This window comes from Aegilops tauschii, chromosome 1 (assembly GCF_002575655.3).
Source record: "Aegilops tauschii subsp. strangulata cultivar AL8/78 chromosome 1, Aet v6.0, whole genome shotgun sequence".
NCBI lineage: Eukaryota > Viridiplantae > Streptophyta > Magnoliopsida > Poales > Poaceae > Aegilops > Aegilops tauschii.
Window position 1 is genome coordinate 502,287,933 of NC_053035.3, and position 17,177 is coordinate 502,305,109.

Here is a 17,177-nt window from a genome sequence, read left to right on the forward strand (position 1 = left end):
TTCTTTTCTAGTTTACCTCATTTCTTCGTTGCTGTTGTGCAATTCCCATATTATTATCTTTGCCATTGTCTAAAATTTACAAATGTCAGTGCACGAGTGATAACGGAAGAAATTCATCCATGTTTTTAGTTAGTGTTGTCCCGACGGGTGTGCTTCCATGGTCTTGCTAGCTTGGCATGTAGGGTATGTTTGGTCTGTGCTCAAGATTGCCCCATCAAAGCATTGGTTAGCCAAAATTTTGGTTGAGGCTTTGGTTGCCCATGATTTGGCCAACATTGGCAAGAAAAATGAACTAGAGTTGGCTAGAGTTCATTGGCATGCCAAAAAATTGGCAACCATCCAACCAAAGACCAATCTTTGGGCCATGACCAAAATTTTGATAAGGTGCACTTTAGCCACAATCCAAACACACCCGTACATTCTCAGCTTCGCCGAGGTGTGTTTCGATGGTTCCGCTCTTCCTTGTGCCGTGATCGCCAAGGTGGGCCATCGGTTAGGAAGATCATCAAGGTGGAAGGATGCGCGACCACTGATGGTGGGGGTTCGAAGCAAATTTGAAAATCTTTTGATGAAAATTTTATTTTCTTCGGAAGCAAGTTCTACTTTCTTATGCATTGTTTGATGTAAATAGTTTTTTTATTTTTTTTGGAGTGACGATTGTTGATACATTCAAAACAATTCTCTGGTTGCATGTAACATATTGTTTTCTGCTAAAAAAATACACTGGATACAACTTCTAACTAGCAGACTAAAAAAATCTCAAACAATTGTAACAAGACCGAAGAAATCTCCAGATTTGATGCAAACTCTAACTGTATGGAACCAATTTAATCGAGAGAACACGGAAACAATTTGATCGAAACAAAACAGTCCATTACAATAAAGGTTAAGCTTCGGAAGCAAACCAAATTGAATCTTCGGAAGGAAGGATCGTCACAATTGAAAACAACTTAGGAAGCAAACAAAAATAATCCTTACGATTGAACACTTCGTACGACCCATAATTTTTAGGAAGCAAGATCCTGCTTGGAAGCAATTTTTAGGAAGCAAGGTCCTCATAATTGGAAACAAATAAAATATCTTTAGATTACTGCCAAAAATATCTTTAAATAACTATGCCTTGATTTCAGGGAGAATAGTTAGGAAATTAATTAATTACAATTACTGCCAAATCTGCATGAAACTGACTCACAAGGGGGAGTTTGCCGGTGGATCGGATGATGTGCATGCTTCTATCGAATGGCCACAGACTAGTCTGATATGTACTAAAAATCAGTAGTCTGATGCCTAGTAGTTCCCCTCCCGCGGTAGGTTTTGAGGCGGAGTCTAAAGAGATCCTCCTATTTACCTGACTAGTGGGCTGCATCATAATGTTTGGGCCGGTTTATATAAAAAGTTGTTGCATCCGAAGATCCTTCAAACAACCTTGGGGACTGCATTAAGGTAAACTGGCCTCCGTTGCAACACGGCCAAAGGCCTGAGCTCAGACAAAACCGGCTTCCCTCTCTAGTACATGGCTTCCATCAACTCACTCATCGGATGCAAAACAAAAGGTAGGTCATGTCTGCTCGAAGTCCTTGGCTTCCTTTTCCTGTGTGCTTGGATGTCGGAGGCGAAGTGCTCATCGACCCAAGTGGTCTCATCCCTGATGTTGTCACGGGTGTTGTCATGGTGGCTAGAGCAGTGGCCACCAAAGAAGAAGGGTTAGGCGGATCTGAGGCCTTCTCCATGGGCTATCCTCTATGTTGGGCTATGGGATTCTATCATTCTCACCTATTTACAGGAGAATCCTATGCTCATCTTCTGCTCTGGAGGACACCGTGAGGCTGGACAGGGAGATGAGGGGAGTGAGAAGTTGCATACTACAAATAGGTTTGGAGCTCATCCTCGATGATGCTCGTGGTAGGGCAATGATGCCTACAACAGAGGTTGTCGACCAACATCCACCACCACATCATCGATTTCTCTAGCCAAAGAGCAACCTTGTTCATCCCTCCCTCGTTGGATGCCAAACGGAAGGCACATCGGGTTTTGGTCGGAATCCATGGCTTCCTTTACGTGTGAGCTTGGTGTTGGAGGCGAAGTGCTGGAGATCACGACAACCTGAGTGGTTTCGTCCTCGATGTTGTTGTGGTTGAATTCGATCATAATGTGTGCTAAACCCAACTATTTTTTATGTATAGGGTCATCTTTGTAGAAGTTGGTAATATTATGTAATTTCTTTTGTTGGGTTCTTGATGTGAAATGTATTGCAGGGTATATATAATCTGTTCTGAGTGCTCCAGGGCCCTTCTTTGCTCAAAAGGGAAGGGGATGAAATGAGAGATGATCATTTCATTTTGTTACCTAGCTAGTTGAGCGATCCATTCTCGGATATAAGAAACACGCAAGAGGGGCTTTTCTTTCTTTTCGAGTCAAAGTGCTTATTCAAATTTTAGATGATTTAATAAATAATAAGTTTAGAATTAGGTGTCGAATTATGGAAATATATATTTATTAAATGCTTTATCAATTTAACTTTCAAAATAAAATACTTTTCATAATTAATTTGATGTGGAAAATTATTTTGCCAAATCCAGAATTATATTTAAAATTATTGTTTTTTAGTAAGAATATTGAATTCATTTTATGTGGAGATTACTAAGAATCTCAAAGGGTTTTTGCCTGGTCCAATAATACCCATACCGCCATACGGGATCATAGTATGACCCTTGAGTGAAAAATAGTTTGGAATGTGTTAATGCATGATCGGGCAAGCCAAACTATATATCATTTACATATTCGAATGTGTCAAGTAAAAGCACTACACTTACAATAGTAAATAAACTCCACATGGGCCAAAAAATCCTTAAGTGACGTGTTTGGATGCTAACAGCAGGGTAGTTCGGTCAGTGTTGTACATAGAACTAGAAGCAAACGTGCATCTTGCCGTGCCCTTTTCTTTGTAGCGTCTTCCTTTGTTCCTTGTTATTTTGTTTGAGTTTTCATGGACCGAATGATGCCGTTGTACCACACAAGAGGTTAGCGTACTTTGTTGATGTTACAGTGACATGTTTGTCTCACATGCTAATGGTCCTGTCTGGAAGATTGAACAAGGCGGTCTGCAAAAGGCCAAATACCCGTTGACACCCGGGTCTCACAAAAGCTCGATTCAACCAGGGGGCTCCCTTTTCTAGAGTAGTTCTAGAGATGCTAGGATGTGATAGATAATCACATTTTCTCCCCATAAATATGAGCCCTAGCTTGGCCAAATATGGCCTCAGTCTAATCCGAGAGAAGTCGTCGACACAAACCCAGGAAAGTATAGTGGCCGCAACTCTAGAAGTCGTTGACAATATCGTCATGTCGACCCTTGTGCCAGTGGCCGGTGAGAGAGGAAGGAGACACACTAGGTTGGAAGATGGTTGCACTACGCGTGAAGGTGGATCCGGCAACAAGGTTAAGGAGGCGGAAGCGAGCGATGACAATGTTCCAGTAAAGATAAGGATACGAAGTGAATCTGTGAATGTAGGTTGTTGCCAAATATGATACGGGTACCAAACTCGAGAATATTTGGTCGATGCATAATATTACCGCAACTAATCTTATTGTTGCCGCAAAAGTAGATATAAATATTAAAAATGGCTAGGCATAACTGCTGCAAACTTGAAAAAAAAAACTAACAAAGTATATTTTACAATAACAAACTGATCATATGTATAGAAAACTGTAGTGCGATTGTCACAGAGTTAAAAACTTTTAGGCTTCTCTTCACCTTGCCACCTTGGCAAAAGGAAGAATAATATTTGAGTGACAGTCATAAACATTCTTTTTCACTTTCACTTCCGTTTTCATTTTCATTTCTTTCATGTCTGTTTTCTCTTTTCTTTTTCTTTTTTCTTTCATTTTTGCGAACATCTTTTAATTTCGTGAACATTTTTTTAAATCATGCCATTTTCTGAAATCATGAAGATTTTATGAAAATGTAAACACTTTTTTGAAAGCATGATTTATTTGAAACCAAAAAAACATTTTGCAAATCCGCATTTTTCGAATCAATGTTTTTTTTAAATTCGGTATCAATTTTTGAAATTTGCAACATTTTTTTTGAAAATTCATGAACACTTTATGAAATCCCGAGCATCTTTCAAATTCGTGAAATGAATTAAGAACTATGTTTTAACCTGGTAGTTTGTTTTGGGATTTTAGATTTGTGATCAGTTCTCAAAGTAAAAAGAAAAAAGAAAAGAGAAAGAAGAAAAAAGGAAAACAAAAAGGGCGGGGGTGCGCGATTGTTTGTTTGATCCCAATCTCACTGCTCCCGATCTGCTAAAAAAACTCACTGCTCCCGGTCGGAGTTGACGCCGCCGCCGCCTCCTCCCGTCTCGTGTCGTGGGCCCCTCCAAAGGCCTAGCAGCATCGCCATGGAAGGTCGCCGGCTCCGGCCACCGCAGCCGCGGACGGTACCCATCCTTCCTCCCTTCCCGCGAACCCCCGATTCCGAGTAATCGACTAATTTGTTTGCTCGTTGCCGCCGCAGCGGCGAGGTGGAGGGACGTGACCTGAGTGGCGCCGCTGCCGCAGCCCCCGTCGACAAGTTGGCGCTCCTCCCCGCCTTCCTCGAGGTACACGTGTGTCATTTGTCCCGGAATGGCAGAACCAAGCTCAGTTTCCTCCTACTCCGTTCCAGCGACCCCCTGGGCCGCCGATCGGACCGAGGGGTGCAGACTTCAGGCAGAATGTTAGATAGATCACAGGGGGCACATCAGGATTCGAGTGTGGGAGGGAGGAGCAATAGTTCTGGTCACAAGTCTGCACATACTCCAGTTAAGTTGGAGGTTCAGTCAAAACAAACCAGTGGTACAGTTGCTTCTTCAGTGGGAGGAATTGGGCGTACACAGGATGTTGCTGCAGAGGGGAATGGAGCAAAGTCTGGCACAGGATGTACTAGATGCTTAAAAGCTGGTCATATGATTAAGGATTGCACTGAGTATTTGTTCTGCATTTATTAGGGTCTCTAAAATCACGGATGATCTTGGAGCTATTTTCAAATTAAGTACTGTATGGGTACAAGTCTTTGGTGTACCTGAGTCTTTTCATCACAGGGATTGGTTTGCTGAGGTTGCTACTCTCATAGGAACTTTCATAGATGCTGACATGAAAGGTTTCTGGGAGAATGCTATTATCAGAATCAAATGTGGAGTTAAAGATCCCAGCAAAATACCCGGTATTGCAGAATTTACTGATAAAAATACTTTGCTAGTGTACCATGTGGGCTTTGAACTAGAGAAGATTGAGGAAGAAGGGGGACATTTGATTGATGGAAAACTACTTCTTATCTCTGATTTTAACAAAGAATTGCAAAGAAATGAAGAGGGCAAAAACTGCTCAACAAGAAGGATTGTTGTCACCTAGTGCGGGGTTTGAGAAAAAGAGGGCAAGTAAGCAAAAAGTAAAACTTACAGATGAAGCTGGATGTGTGATATCCAGTCAGGCTAGTTTAGACAGAAAAATGGAAGAGCTTAGGGAAAATATGTTCATTAAGAAAAAGCTAGAAGAGGAAAGAAAAGAAAATACTGGAGAGTTGGATAAGCTAGATTTTGAGCAGAAATATGACGATTTGGAACTCAAGAGATGTTATACAAAGACAGAGGAGGCTTGTTCAGAAAATCCTGAGAAGGAAAAGGCTACTGGTCCTACAACTGAAGTGGAAGTTGTGCATTGGAAAGATGAACTGATTGAACCAAAGAAAAACAGGAAAGGGGACAAAAATAAGGGTAACACTGTAGAGGAGAGGAGGCCAAGCGACAGGACAGATACTGATCATAACATGATGGACAAGACCATGGAGAGAGCGAGACTCAAGAACTTGGGAGGATTGCAAGGTGAGTTAGAAGAAAAACTTTCTATTAGTTATGCTCACAAAACTTTACTTAATATAGCTGGTAAAGTAGGAGTTAAATTAGGAAGATCCAGTAAGGAAATTAATAGCTCTGTTGATGTTGTTCAGAAATTAGAACAAGCTAGGGTTGATATGTTTGTACTACCTCCTTTCCGGTTTATTAGGCCTACGCGTATCCCTAGATCTATATTTTGACCAACATAAGATGAGTTGTATAGTCTAAAAATTACACCATTAGAAAGTATGTGATTTGAAGTTTCTAAAGATATATTTTTTGTGATATATAACTTGTATTACGTTGATCTATTTGTCAACCTGGAGATACTCACATGCCTTATAAACCGAAAAGGAGGTAGTAGCTAGTAAAGATAAGCCTGATTTACTTTCTTCTAGTGGGAATCCAGGGCTGGAGGGCTCTGGGTCTAAGGCTATGTTAGAGACAGATTCAGAAATAGAACAAACTGATACTGATAACTCTGATAGTGACATTGAGGCTCTTGTTCAGTGTATGTCTGGGTTGAGTGGTAGTAACATTCATAAATTTTGGGAAGATGAATGGATAGGACATAAGCCTTTATGTGAAAGATTTCCTAGACTTTATAATGTGAATACTAGCTTTAACATTCTAGTAGCTACTGTCTTTAATTCTGGATGGGATAGTATTAAATTAAAAAGGAGCCTTCGAGGGGTTCTGCTTGATAGTTGGAACAGATTGCAAGTTTTCTGTAAAGATGTACGATTAAGTGATGATAGAGATAGATGTAGATGGAAGCTAACTAGTTCAGGGGAGTTTTCTGTTAAATCCATGTATAACATGCTGAAAATAGTTCAAGTAGACTGCCCCTTTAGTAATTATGGTTTGTTAGAATTCTTTTGAAAATTAAAGTTTTTCTATGGTTAATGTTTAAGAACAGCATTCTTACTAAGGATAATCTTTTAAAAAGAGGTTGGTCTGGATCTGCTAAGTGTAGATTTTGTTGTGCTGAAGAAACAGTAGATCATATGTTTATCCATTGTTCTTTGGCAAGGTATGTTTGGGGAGTAGTAGAATGTGCTCTGGGAATTAGGATGAGATCTAGTTCAGTACATGATTTATGTAACTGGGTTTTTAGTTTCCCTTGTAGAGCTAGAAGTGTGGTGGCAGACTGGCAGTAGGCATAGCTGCTGTTTTCTGGGCTATTTGGAAAACGCGTAATAGAGCATGTTTTGACAATATATATCCTTATGATCCATGGAGTATAGTTACACAGTCAGCTCACTGGTTAGAGTTTTGGAAGTTGCTACAGAAACGAGAACTACGAGGGGCGCAAGTCAAAGGGGCAAGACTGTTGCTCCGAGTGGCAGCGGACATATTCAGTAGGAGAAGAGGATGGGCTCCGATGGTGTCGAGGATCACCGGATGACATAGCAAGGCTAAGAAAATGAAGTTGTTTAAGAGACAAAAAGATTTTGATCTTTTATCCTTCATGTGCCCAGATTTCTTTTGTTGTTCGATATGCTTGCTGGCTGTGATGATTAGTTTTGCGAAGCCGCTGATGGTAGTCATGTTTGGCTGTAATTTGTGTGAGTTGGTGTAGTTGGCTGATGAGAGATGTGGTCACTGAGTTGAATGTATGTCACTGTGTATTATCAATTTTCAGCAATGAAAATTGGGGGGGGGGGGGGGGGACCCCTTAATTAAAAAAAAAGACCCATGCATTTATCTTAGGCATGAAGCTGCTTTCCAGTTATATTATATATGCAGACACTGTTTCCTTTATGTGTTTCTAGTGTTCTCTCTTATACGCACTCTATTGTTTGCTTTGATGCAGGTACACTGGAATACGTGTCGGCGTGCCCTCGATACGTTCAGAGTTTAGCGCTGAGACTCTCACACTGCAAGTTTGCCGCTTATCGATCGCATGTAAGTTTGAGCATCTTGGCGGCATTGAGGTACTATTGTTTTAATTCCTGTCTTTTGGCTATTAGTACAAGTTCTCCATTACCTATGTTCAACCGTCGTGCTTCCCTAAGATTTTCTACATGCCTATTATGCTTAGAAGTCGTGCCTTTTTTTTGCTTGGAAAGGATGAAGATGAACTAGCAAGATATGGTTAGCCTATTTGAGTAAAACTGTCCCCAAACTGTAATGCTTGACTGAAATTTGAGTAAAACTGAAAATTTGAGTACTGTACATCTAACACTTACAAATGGAGTATTCTGCAAGTCTACATGGTGTCATGTGTGCTCACGGGCCTGGAGATTTGGTGTCTGTCTTGCTGTCCGGTGATGCAGCAGAACAGTTGCAGTTGATTGGGTGGCCTGGCTTTTTCAGTTGCAACTTGCAAAGTTCTGTATGTATCCCGTGGGTTGTTGCTTCTGAACTTTTTCTGCAACTTGTGGGTTCTTAATCATCATTAACCAATCGCATTATGCAGTCAGTCACATGATGGGCGGCTCATCCGAGTACCTAACTGAAAGCACTTTTACTTCCGAAAATGAAGAACCGAAAACACTCTACTACCTAACTGAAAACACTGTTACTTCCGATTTTTTTTTGAGTTGCTTTAACTTCGGAAACTGAAAGGCTGAAAACGCTGCATCATCATGCACGCATGTATCCCCTACTTCATCACCATTCGTTTCACCACACCACTTGCTTGCTGATCTTCACAGGCATATGACGTTCACCCTTGGCCTTCAGTTCCCATGAACTGCTAACGAAACAACGCCTGACGTCGTGAGTGTGGTCACGTTCTGCACCCAAGCAACCGCCCTCCTCCATTCTCCTCCAGCAGCAGCAAAAGGTTTTTACTCTCCCTTGTTACTGAATTTAAGTTGGAGACAACATTTAAGTTCCGAACCTTGTTACTAAATCATGTTCTGAATCATTGGAATTTCTGAATCATTAACCTTGTTAAGTTTTAAACAAGATGATTACCAGTACATCCAGGACACATAGGCAACCCAAATCCAACATTTCAGTAAGATTTGCACTGTCTCAAAATTCATTCATGAACTCTGAACTCTGAAATTAGCACTGTCTCAAAATTCAATAAGATTTGCTCATTGTTGTGCTCATTGTTGTGCAGTACTGAAGTACCCAACCAAAATTTGCTCATTGTTGTGAAATTTATTTTTCTTCCTAGGTTTTGCTAGCAGATGCCTCTTTTACTGTTTTCATACTCCTGTGTGGGTATTATGTTGTGTAACTAAAATGCTAGGATGCACAAGCTGAAATTTGGCAATTGGCCAAGCAAACTGTTAAATTTATTAGCCCACCTCTTTTTCTGATGTTGTCAACTTCTCATGAACTCTTATGTTGTCAACCAAACTTCATTTAGTTTCAGTTCAGTTAACCAGGTTACTGAATCATGGAGTACATTGTGGCTCTGCAGGTCTGGCCCATCGACGATGACGGCTCCTCCTTGTGCTCATCGGCCTCGTGCCCAAGTGCTCTGCAAGTCTGCATCGGGTAAAGTCTGAAGTTTTTGATCTTTACTACTGTCAAAATTCACTAAACTTGTGGGTACAGTAAGTTAGTGTTCTAAGTTTGTCTCTGAAATTCACTAAGTCAGTCGGTGTCAAATTTGTCTCTGAAAAGCAGTAACTACTGAAATCAAAATTCACTAAGCTTGTGGGTACAGTAAGTTAGTGTTCTAAGTATGCACTGAATAGTCCTGCTGCACTAGTGGTTAACTGAACTGCTAAGTATGCACTGTGAAGTTCAGCAAAATGACTACTCTTTTCTGTCGTTGTGAATGAATTTGCTTGATTGCATTCTTGTTTGACTGTATTTGACTGTAACTCTAGCAATTCTCAAGGACAAGTTAGTGTCATGATCATGATCATGTCCAGTCATGGCTATTTGGTTTATGCAAAGGATTGCATCTAGGTTTAATAATCTTCTTGTGCATTCATCCCCTGCTTTTGGACTGGTTTTTTACTTTTACTGCTGTGTAAGTGCACATTTCTCTCAGAGATGGAAATGAACAGGAGAGAGACAAGCAAATTGGAGAAGGGGAAGAGCAAGAACAAGAGTATATCTACACCTGAAATAAATTGGAGTAAGCAATATGTTTACTGTCAAAAATGTATCCACTGTCAAATGTATCCACTATCAGAACTGAAATAAACTGAATAACAACATTATCTGTAGATTAATGGTCCTAAATTGCAAAGTACAAGAATTTCGTGACGGAGGGAGTATGAAGTTGCACTGAAGGAGAAAGACTTTGTTGAGGGTGCTTGGTCACGGAACAACTTAGACAATGGAGCTGGTTTTTTAATACCTGTACCAGCTCCACTCGGTGGTGTCATAATTATTGGTGAGGAGACAATGGTTTACTGAATGAATCAATTGCCCTATTGTTAATCAAATAGTTACACGTCTCCCCCACTCCCCACTCATCAAAACTTTGTCTACCACTACTTGGCTTTTTATTTTACTCCGAGGTTCCACACTTCTTCCTTTTTACTGAGTGAATCAATTGCCCTATTATGTCCATGTTCAGTTCTTCAGTTCATTATACTTGCAGAAATTAAGTAGCTCGATTCATTCTAAGTGCCAGAAAGTGTTTGTCATTCTGGTAGGATTAAATAATTAAGTTGACTTCTTGCATGCTGTAAAAGTAAACAGGGAGACATGGGGCAGGCGTTCTTGATATCAGAGTATGACCTGGGAGGAGAAGGGAACCTGTTCAAGGCTCCAGAACCCATAACTGAAGAATCGCTGCTCACCCTCGATGATGTCCGGCAGTGGCAACACAATGGATGACACCATCAAGGGCTCCGACATGGGCCTGAGCGAGATGCTGTATGAGTGCGAGAAGGAGCTCATGGAGAAGTCGGCGATCGAGGAGACGATATCCGAGCTGCTGGACGTCAAGATCCCCATGCTGCAGGTCGAGGACGTCCTGGAGAGGTCAGGGCAAGGATCATCGACCAAGGGGTCGCAGCCATGGATGATAATGCTGTCAAAGGTAACCAGGTGCTGCTGCTGCTAAGTGCCATCGATGCCATTGTTGTTGACAATCAAGACAAGGGAGTGGAGCAGTGTGTCACTCGTGACTTACTTGGGAACCATGGAGAATGGTGCATGATGACCTTCTGGATGATCAGCAGGTGGTGGAGCAAGGTGTCATTGACCATGGATGATAATGCTGTCAATGGTCAACAGGTGGTGCTGCTGCCTAAGTGTCGTTGAAATATTGCACACCACGGCAGATGACATTGTTGTCGAGGATCAGGAAAAGGAAGTGGAGCAATGCGCCACTTATTACTTGGGAACCATCAAGAATGGTGATGCTGTGGGTGGGTGATCAGCAGATGCTGGAGCAAGGTGTTGTCGATTTAACCATGGATGATGGATGATTCTGTCGTGGAACACAAAGTGGCGGAGGAAGGTGTTGTCGATTTAACCATGGGTGATTAGGAACGTGGCTATGTAATGGAGCAAGTTCTCAAATGGGGTACATCCAGTGATGCTGCTGCTACTGCTTTGGAAGATCAGAAGAATGAGGCTGAGCAATGCATCAGCGATGAACAGATAGCAGGTAAGGACATGGATGGTGTTCATGTTGAGAGGAATATGCTGGAGCAAAGGACCCGTGACAAACAGGGAGCAACAGAGTCTGATTTCACTGCTGAAAAGCACAAGGATGTAGGTCTGCCATGAATTGGGTGCACCTGAGGGCTCATGTCAGATGTTATTATCAAGGAGATCCCACATAATAGTTGCTCATGTTGGCTCCAGCTTTATCATTTCCTTTGAATCTTGTCACACAAGGCCAGCCAGGTCACAGGTCACAGGGGCTGTAGTCAGGCGTGAGGGAAGAGCTGGTTTAGGTGGAGGTAATGATGTGAATTTCTGTGGTGCAACAACTACTAGACTGCGATCAGCAAGGGACTCTTCAGCATAGCAGTAGTAATGGCCTTGAGAATGACCGTCCAACCTATATTTTGCGACATGTTTGATACTGCTTCTTTTAATATTCGAGCTCAGATGAACCCAACATATTATGATTCATTTGATATGCACATGCACGGGATTTGCAAGGAGCATGAAACAACACATTGAAGAAAATTTCCTTTGAAGCATAGTAGATTAATATAAATATGTGTTTTTTTTCACTGTTTGATCCATTGATCAAGGGATGAATGGGAACTTGATAGCAGAAGTAATGGCCTTGAAATGACCGTCCAACCATCGCAAAAAGAAGAAGAGAATGACTATCCAACCTATATTTTGTGACATGTTTGATACTGCTTCTTTTAACTTTCGAGCTCAGATGAACCCAACATATTATGATTCATTTGAGTGGCTATGCAGGGAGGAGCATGAATCTCCAGAAGTATGGTCCCATATTTGTGTTCAGAAGCTTGCAGAACTGGCCAAACAGAGTACAACTATGCGATGCATCCTTATTCCAATGTTTTCTTACTTTGATATGATGAAGGAACAATGGGCTCCTCAGCATGGACTAGCTTTGCTTGTCTTGTCTGATATGTCTTATCTACAGAAGAGTTCAGGTAAATTTTCGTTCCCAAGAAGATTTTGAATTCTGAATTATCAAAATAGTAAAAAGACGTTGGCCATGTTATGCTATATATGAGCTTTCTATTTATTCTTCTAATTACATGGCATGGTATGAAGATCTTTTCCTTTCTAGTAATAGAGAAAGTCTTCCAATCTTCCAATCTATTTAGTTATCTTTGAGCAAACACTATGTTTGGCGTTTTCAATTGTTGAATGCATTATAAGTCTTCTTATATTGCTGTGATTGCTCGTTTCTCGGTAGGTCGTGACCCATATTTCTAACGGAATACATTTGCAGTCCACAGTGCACTTTCTTTTCCTGTTTGCAATATATTTAAGGGGTTTCCTTGTCTGCTGAAGTGCTAATACATTTGTTTCTCATAGGCAACGAACAATTGATTTTGACTGCTGTCATCCGTCATCTGGACTACAAGAATATTTTGCACTGTCCTCAGACTAAATCTGATATTATTCAGACAGCGACATCTTTGGCACGACAGCTGCGATCATGAGGAGTTGCTCCTGAACTTGCAGTAGCAGGTGACTTGTGAATTCACTTGAGGAAGACACTAGAGGCTGTGGAGTCAGCCAGTGTTGAAGAGCTGAGCTTGAATGAGTCTTCAAAATTTCCTGGATGGCTGTCTTGTTGAAGTCGTAAGAGGAGTATGTCCTGCACTATACCAGTTACTCCCTCCGTAAAGAAATATAAGAGCGTTTAGATCACTACTTTAGTGATCTAAACACTTATATTTCTTTACAGAGGAAATACATGCTAATATTTGTTAACTGCCATGGATGTTTTTAGTGCATCTTTCTTAGAAATTTGCAACTGCGAGAGCTTTGACGCTGAAGAGTTACACCAGTATATAGTTATATACATACATTTTCTTCACTTTTGTTATTTTTTTTGGAATTTCTTATAGGTTAAAGATGTGCGGCCACTCTATGACATGATGGCAATTACATTGGAGAATTTGCCTTCTATGCCTGCTGTTGTCAGAACAACTATTGGAAGTTTCTCTCTCAAAAAAAAAACTATTGGAAGTTTGCTGATACTTTGCCACATAATCTCTTTAACATCAGTATCTACAGACGCTCCTATGGTCAGTTTTGAATTTATACTGTGCACTCATCAGATAATTTTTAATTTAATAAAGAGGGATGTGATGAAGTTCAGAAACTGTATTTCTCTTCTACACATTTAATAATTTATTGCACTGCATGCTGTTCATTGTTTGCAGAATTCTACTCTGTGATCAGTTGGCTACTTCTGCCATTTTTTGCTGAGTTTTTAATCTAACTCTTCTTCTTAGCAGGTGTTTCCAGAAGCACTCCTCCATCAGATATTGATATCCATGGTACATCCAGACGCAGACACTCGTGCGGGGGCGCACCACATATTTTCTGCTGTAATTTTCCGAGGCCCAAGCCATCAGAGGGAAGAGCAAAGGCACAGCGCCTTAGCCTACCATATCTGCCACTCATTCTACATCCGACGCACAGGATTGATGAGTGCAAAACACACCCAGACTTGGTAGTTTTCAGACTTTCAATGTCATGACCTTCTCTGATTGTTTCAGATTTTGAAAGTCAAGTGCTTCCAATAGGACTAGTTTTGCATGTTAAGTGATACAGATCGTACAAGTTTCTTTGATATGGTATAGATTCTACACTGAATGTTAAGTGCATGCAAATTTCAGTGTGATGCTATTCATTTTTTCCTCTGTTCTGAAATTTTTCCCAGTGTGTTTCATCAGGAAAGTCTTGGATTTGTTGAACCTGCTGTGCTTGTTGCGCTCCAGTTTCTTGACGATTTGCAGCATGATTGAGGTGCCTTGGGAGTTCCATCCAGATTTAGCTCTTTTCCTTGATGGCCCTGCAAGGTGGCTGATCCATGAGGAGCTGGTTGTGGCCTGTCCGCTGTACTAGGGGAGGGGCTGAGGAGTTTCTGACCGTGGAGCCGTGGTGACAGTACTTGCTTGGCCAGAGTCACTGTTCTGCACATCTTCAGTTTCAGGTATAGTTCTTGCAAAATGTTTCCTGAAATTCTCTTGTTTTTTGTCGAAATTCTTCTGAATGCAATCGAAGTTTCTAGTGGTTGATGCACAAAAGTCTTGGAACTCTCTCTTATCCTCCTCTCTTTGCTGTTGCAAGTTTCTGATGTTCAGCTGCAAAGGTTCGAGATCCAGCTCACCGGTTGCCTCCGAATCTGTGATGTTTGTCATGACTTCAACAGAAGACTGATGAACTACAGAGTATAGTTCTGCTTGCTGTTGAATTCCAAGCCGAGGGAGAAATAGGGGGGATTCTACCACCGTTGCCAGCAACCAGCCTATCGTTCCCTAAGCTCACCTGCCGCCGGATGGTGCACGAGAAGGGTAGGGTGAGTGGGATTTTATACTGAAGAAAGGCTCTTTAGAAACCACTCCCTGGCCGATTCTTGCACCCGAACATTTACCGCTACCGAAACGCCACCGGAAGAATGCCGCCGCCGGACCTTGCACATGTCAAATCGCCGCCGTTTGGCGAGGATTGCAGGCTCTTGATACCAATTGATAGGTCCTAGCTACGGATCTGTCGAATTAGAACGCAGAACAGAGAAAAGTAGTCCACTTTGGGAGGTTGAATCGCTCAAGATTCAAGCTACAGTGGCTAGGGTTCGTCGCCAGCCGGAACACGGCGGCTTGGGGAACACCCCTACCTATTACAAGATATGGATCACATCGATCCCAAATGGGGCTTTAATAGCCTGGAGAAGTTGCTAGAAGGTTGTCGGAAAAGCTAACAGTGACACTCGGGCACTCGCTAGCCATCGGATGGCTGATCAGCGGCTTGGAGTGGCGATCCGTGACGAAGCGGCATGAAGCGTCAACAGCCGGTGGATGCCGATCGAGGGGTTGGCATTGAATCCGACAAGGGCGATAGAAGCGCTACAGTAGAAGTGTTGTGTTCTTCAGTTATCTTCAGGCTGAGGTCCTGACACGCTGCACCTCACCGCAACGCTAGGAGATGGCGGCGCAGACCTGCTGCTGCCACTCGTGAGCCCGTGCTGTTGTCGCTCGCGAGCCCGTGTGCGTCCCTGCTGTTGAAATATGGGTCACTGATTGTAGTGTAAAACGAACGTCCTCAAGGGATTGTAACTGAACTTCTACCTTTTCAATGCAAAGAAATGCAAAGGTGTATTTCCTGAACGTGCAGAACAAGCAGGATTCGGCCATGGCCGCACTCCGCCGACGTTTGGTCCCGCGCGCATGCAGTACGCCAACACGAGCAACCGCTGGCCACGGCCGTCAAGTGCGAGGCCTCATGTTCTGCTTGCGTTGGTCGGCAGACGGCAGAACATGCGCCCTCTCTCAAAGCACTTCCCACGGGGACATGGAGAGCTTGTTGCCATGTCAACGTCTACATCACTACTAGAAAAAGGCCTACTAATGGCGCACCAGTTTTGCCTACTAATGGCGCACTACTGATGCGCCACTAGTACCACACCATTAGTATTTTTTACTAATGGCGCACCACAGGTGCGCCATTAGTATACCAGATACTAATGGCGCACCATGTAGTGCGTCATTAGTATACCATTCGGTGCTCCACTGGTATTCCCTTCAGGTGCGCCATTAATAACTTTATAGGTGCGCCACTAGTAATAAAGGAAGATGCGCCACTAATAAGGGCTTAAATGCGCCACTAGTAATGTATTTGGAAAACAAAAAAAAATCTAAATTTACAGAAAACAACCTATAAGGAAAAATAATTTAAAAACAAAAAATGAAATAGAATCATAATTTTTATTATAGTAAGAATATTACAATGTCTTTACAAGTTTCCAATAAAAGGAAAATTGCAAGGAAATAAAAGAAAATCCTAAAACTAATCTTCTAGTAATCTTTTCTTCTTTTTCTTCACTTTATCCTTGAAAAATGTAACAAAATAAACAGAAAGACAAACAAACTATTTATAACATGTCAATACTGTCATTTTTTATGCAGAACTAGATATGAGCATATCTTTCCAGAATTACATGGTGTGAATATTGTATGAGTAAGATTATAATGGAAATGAATTTTGAGTATATTATTGTCATACATGTAGCGACCCGACCCGAATGGATCAAGTCTCTGTGCTTAAGTGTCATCCCTGGATCGGTATGCTGACACACACAGTACTCGAGGATTTATAACAGAGGTAAATCACATGTATAAAGTAACGTAAATACCATTACCTCAATCCAAATAGCGGAAGTAACAAGGTTGTGGATTCCCATCAACACCAACGGCAAAGTTGAGTGTAGAAATCGTAACCCTAACGTATCACTTACTCGTCGTAAGATATCCTGCAACATGAAACGTTGCAGCCCGAAAACGGGTCAGTACATTGAATGTACTGGCAAATTCACACCATAGAGAAATGATGAACAAAGGCAATCACTACATGCATATATGGCTGGTGGAAAAGCTCTATGGTTATAGTTTTGCGAAAAGCAAATTTTATCCTACTTCAAAGGAATAAATTTTATTTAACTATCATGGTGGTTGTGAAACATTGAGAAGGTACCTCCAACTCAATCCCAATTAAGTATCATCATTAACCCAACAAATTTAATTAAAGTAACATGATGGGATCAACGGGATAATCCAAGAACTAGATACTCAAGATGTCCATAACCGGGGACACGGCTAATCATGATTAGTTTGTACACTCTGCAGAGGTTTGCGCACTTTTCACCACAAGACTCGATCGCCTTCGCTTGATTCTCGCACTGCATGATGTTTGAGAAAC

At 41.6% G+C, this 17,177-nt stretch overlaps 1 protein-coding gene across 17 annotated transcripts; it reads left to right on the forward strand.

Annotated features, from left to right (window-relative positions):
- Nucleotides 1–4,274: 4,274 nt before the first annotated feature.
- Nucleotides 4,275–15,589, forward strand: LOC109785359 (uncharacterized). 17 transcript variants are annotated; one of them, XM_073502957.1, is made up of 13 exons: nucleotides 4,275–4,442; nucleotides 4,520–5,864; nucleotides 7,693–7,813; nucleotides 8,537–8,667; nucleotides 9,259–9,927; nucleotides 10,020–10,188; nucleotides 10,500–11,713; nucleotides 12,192–12,702; nucleotides 12,759–13,061; nucleotides 13,322–13,501; nucleotides 13,715–14,056; nucleotides 14,143–14,415; nucleotides 14,553–15,589. In XM_073502957.1, exons 2-4 carry the CDS (start codon nucleotides 5,300–5,302, stop codon nucleotides 8,571–8,573), a joined length of 723 nt encoding a protein of 240 aa, XP_073359058.1. In that variant the 5' UTR covers nucleotides 4,275–4,442; nucleotides 4,520–5,299; the 3' UTR covers nucleotides 8,574–8,667; nucleotides 9,259–9,927; nucleotides 10,020–10,188; nucleotides 10,500–11,713; nucleotides 12,192–12,702; nucleotides 12,759–13,061; nucleotides 13,322–13,501; nucleotides 13,715–14,056; nucleotides 14,143–14,415; nucleotides 14,553–15,589. The 17 variants fall into 17 exon arrangements, with proteins under 17 accessions (XP_073359058.1, XP_073359043.1, XP_073359049.1 ...); XM_073502942.1 differs by having other exon boundaries at nucleotides 12,192–12,391; nucleotides 12,783–13,061; XM_073502948.1 differs by lacking the exon at nucleotides 10,500–11,713 and having other exon boundaries at nucleotides 9,259–9,335; nucleotides 9,841–9,927; nucleotides 12,192–12,391; nucleotides 12,783–13,061.
- The last annotated feature ends 1,588 nt before the right edge of the window (nucleotides 15,590–17,177 follow it).

Coding starts and splice junctions, on each gene's coding strand:
- LOC109785359 (XM_073502940.1), top strand. CDS start 5,300: ATGGAAAACTACTTCTTATCTCTGATTTTAACAAAGAATTGCAAAGAA. Junction 5,865..7,692: donor GAACTTGGGAGGATTGCAAG/GTGAGTTAGAAG, acceptor GCTTTGATGCAG/GTACACTGGAATACGTGTCG. Junction 7,814..8,536: donor AGCATCTTGGCGGCATTGAG/GTACTATTGTTT, acceptor TGATCTTCACAG/GCATATGACGTTCACCCTTG.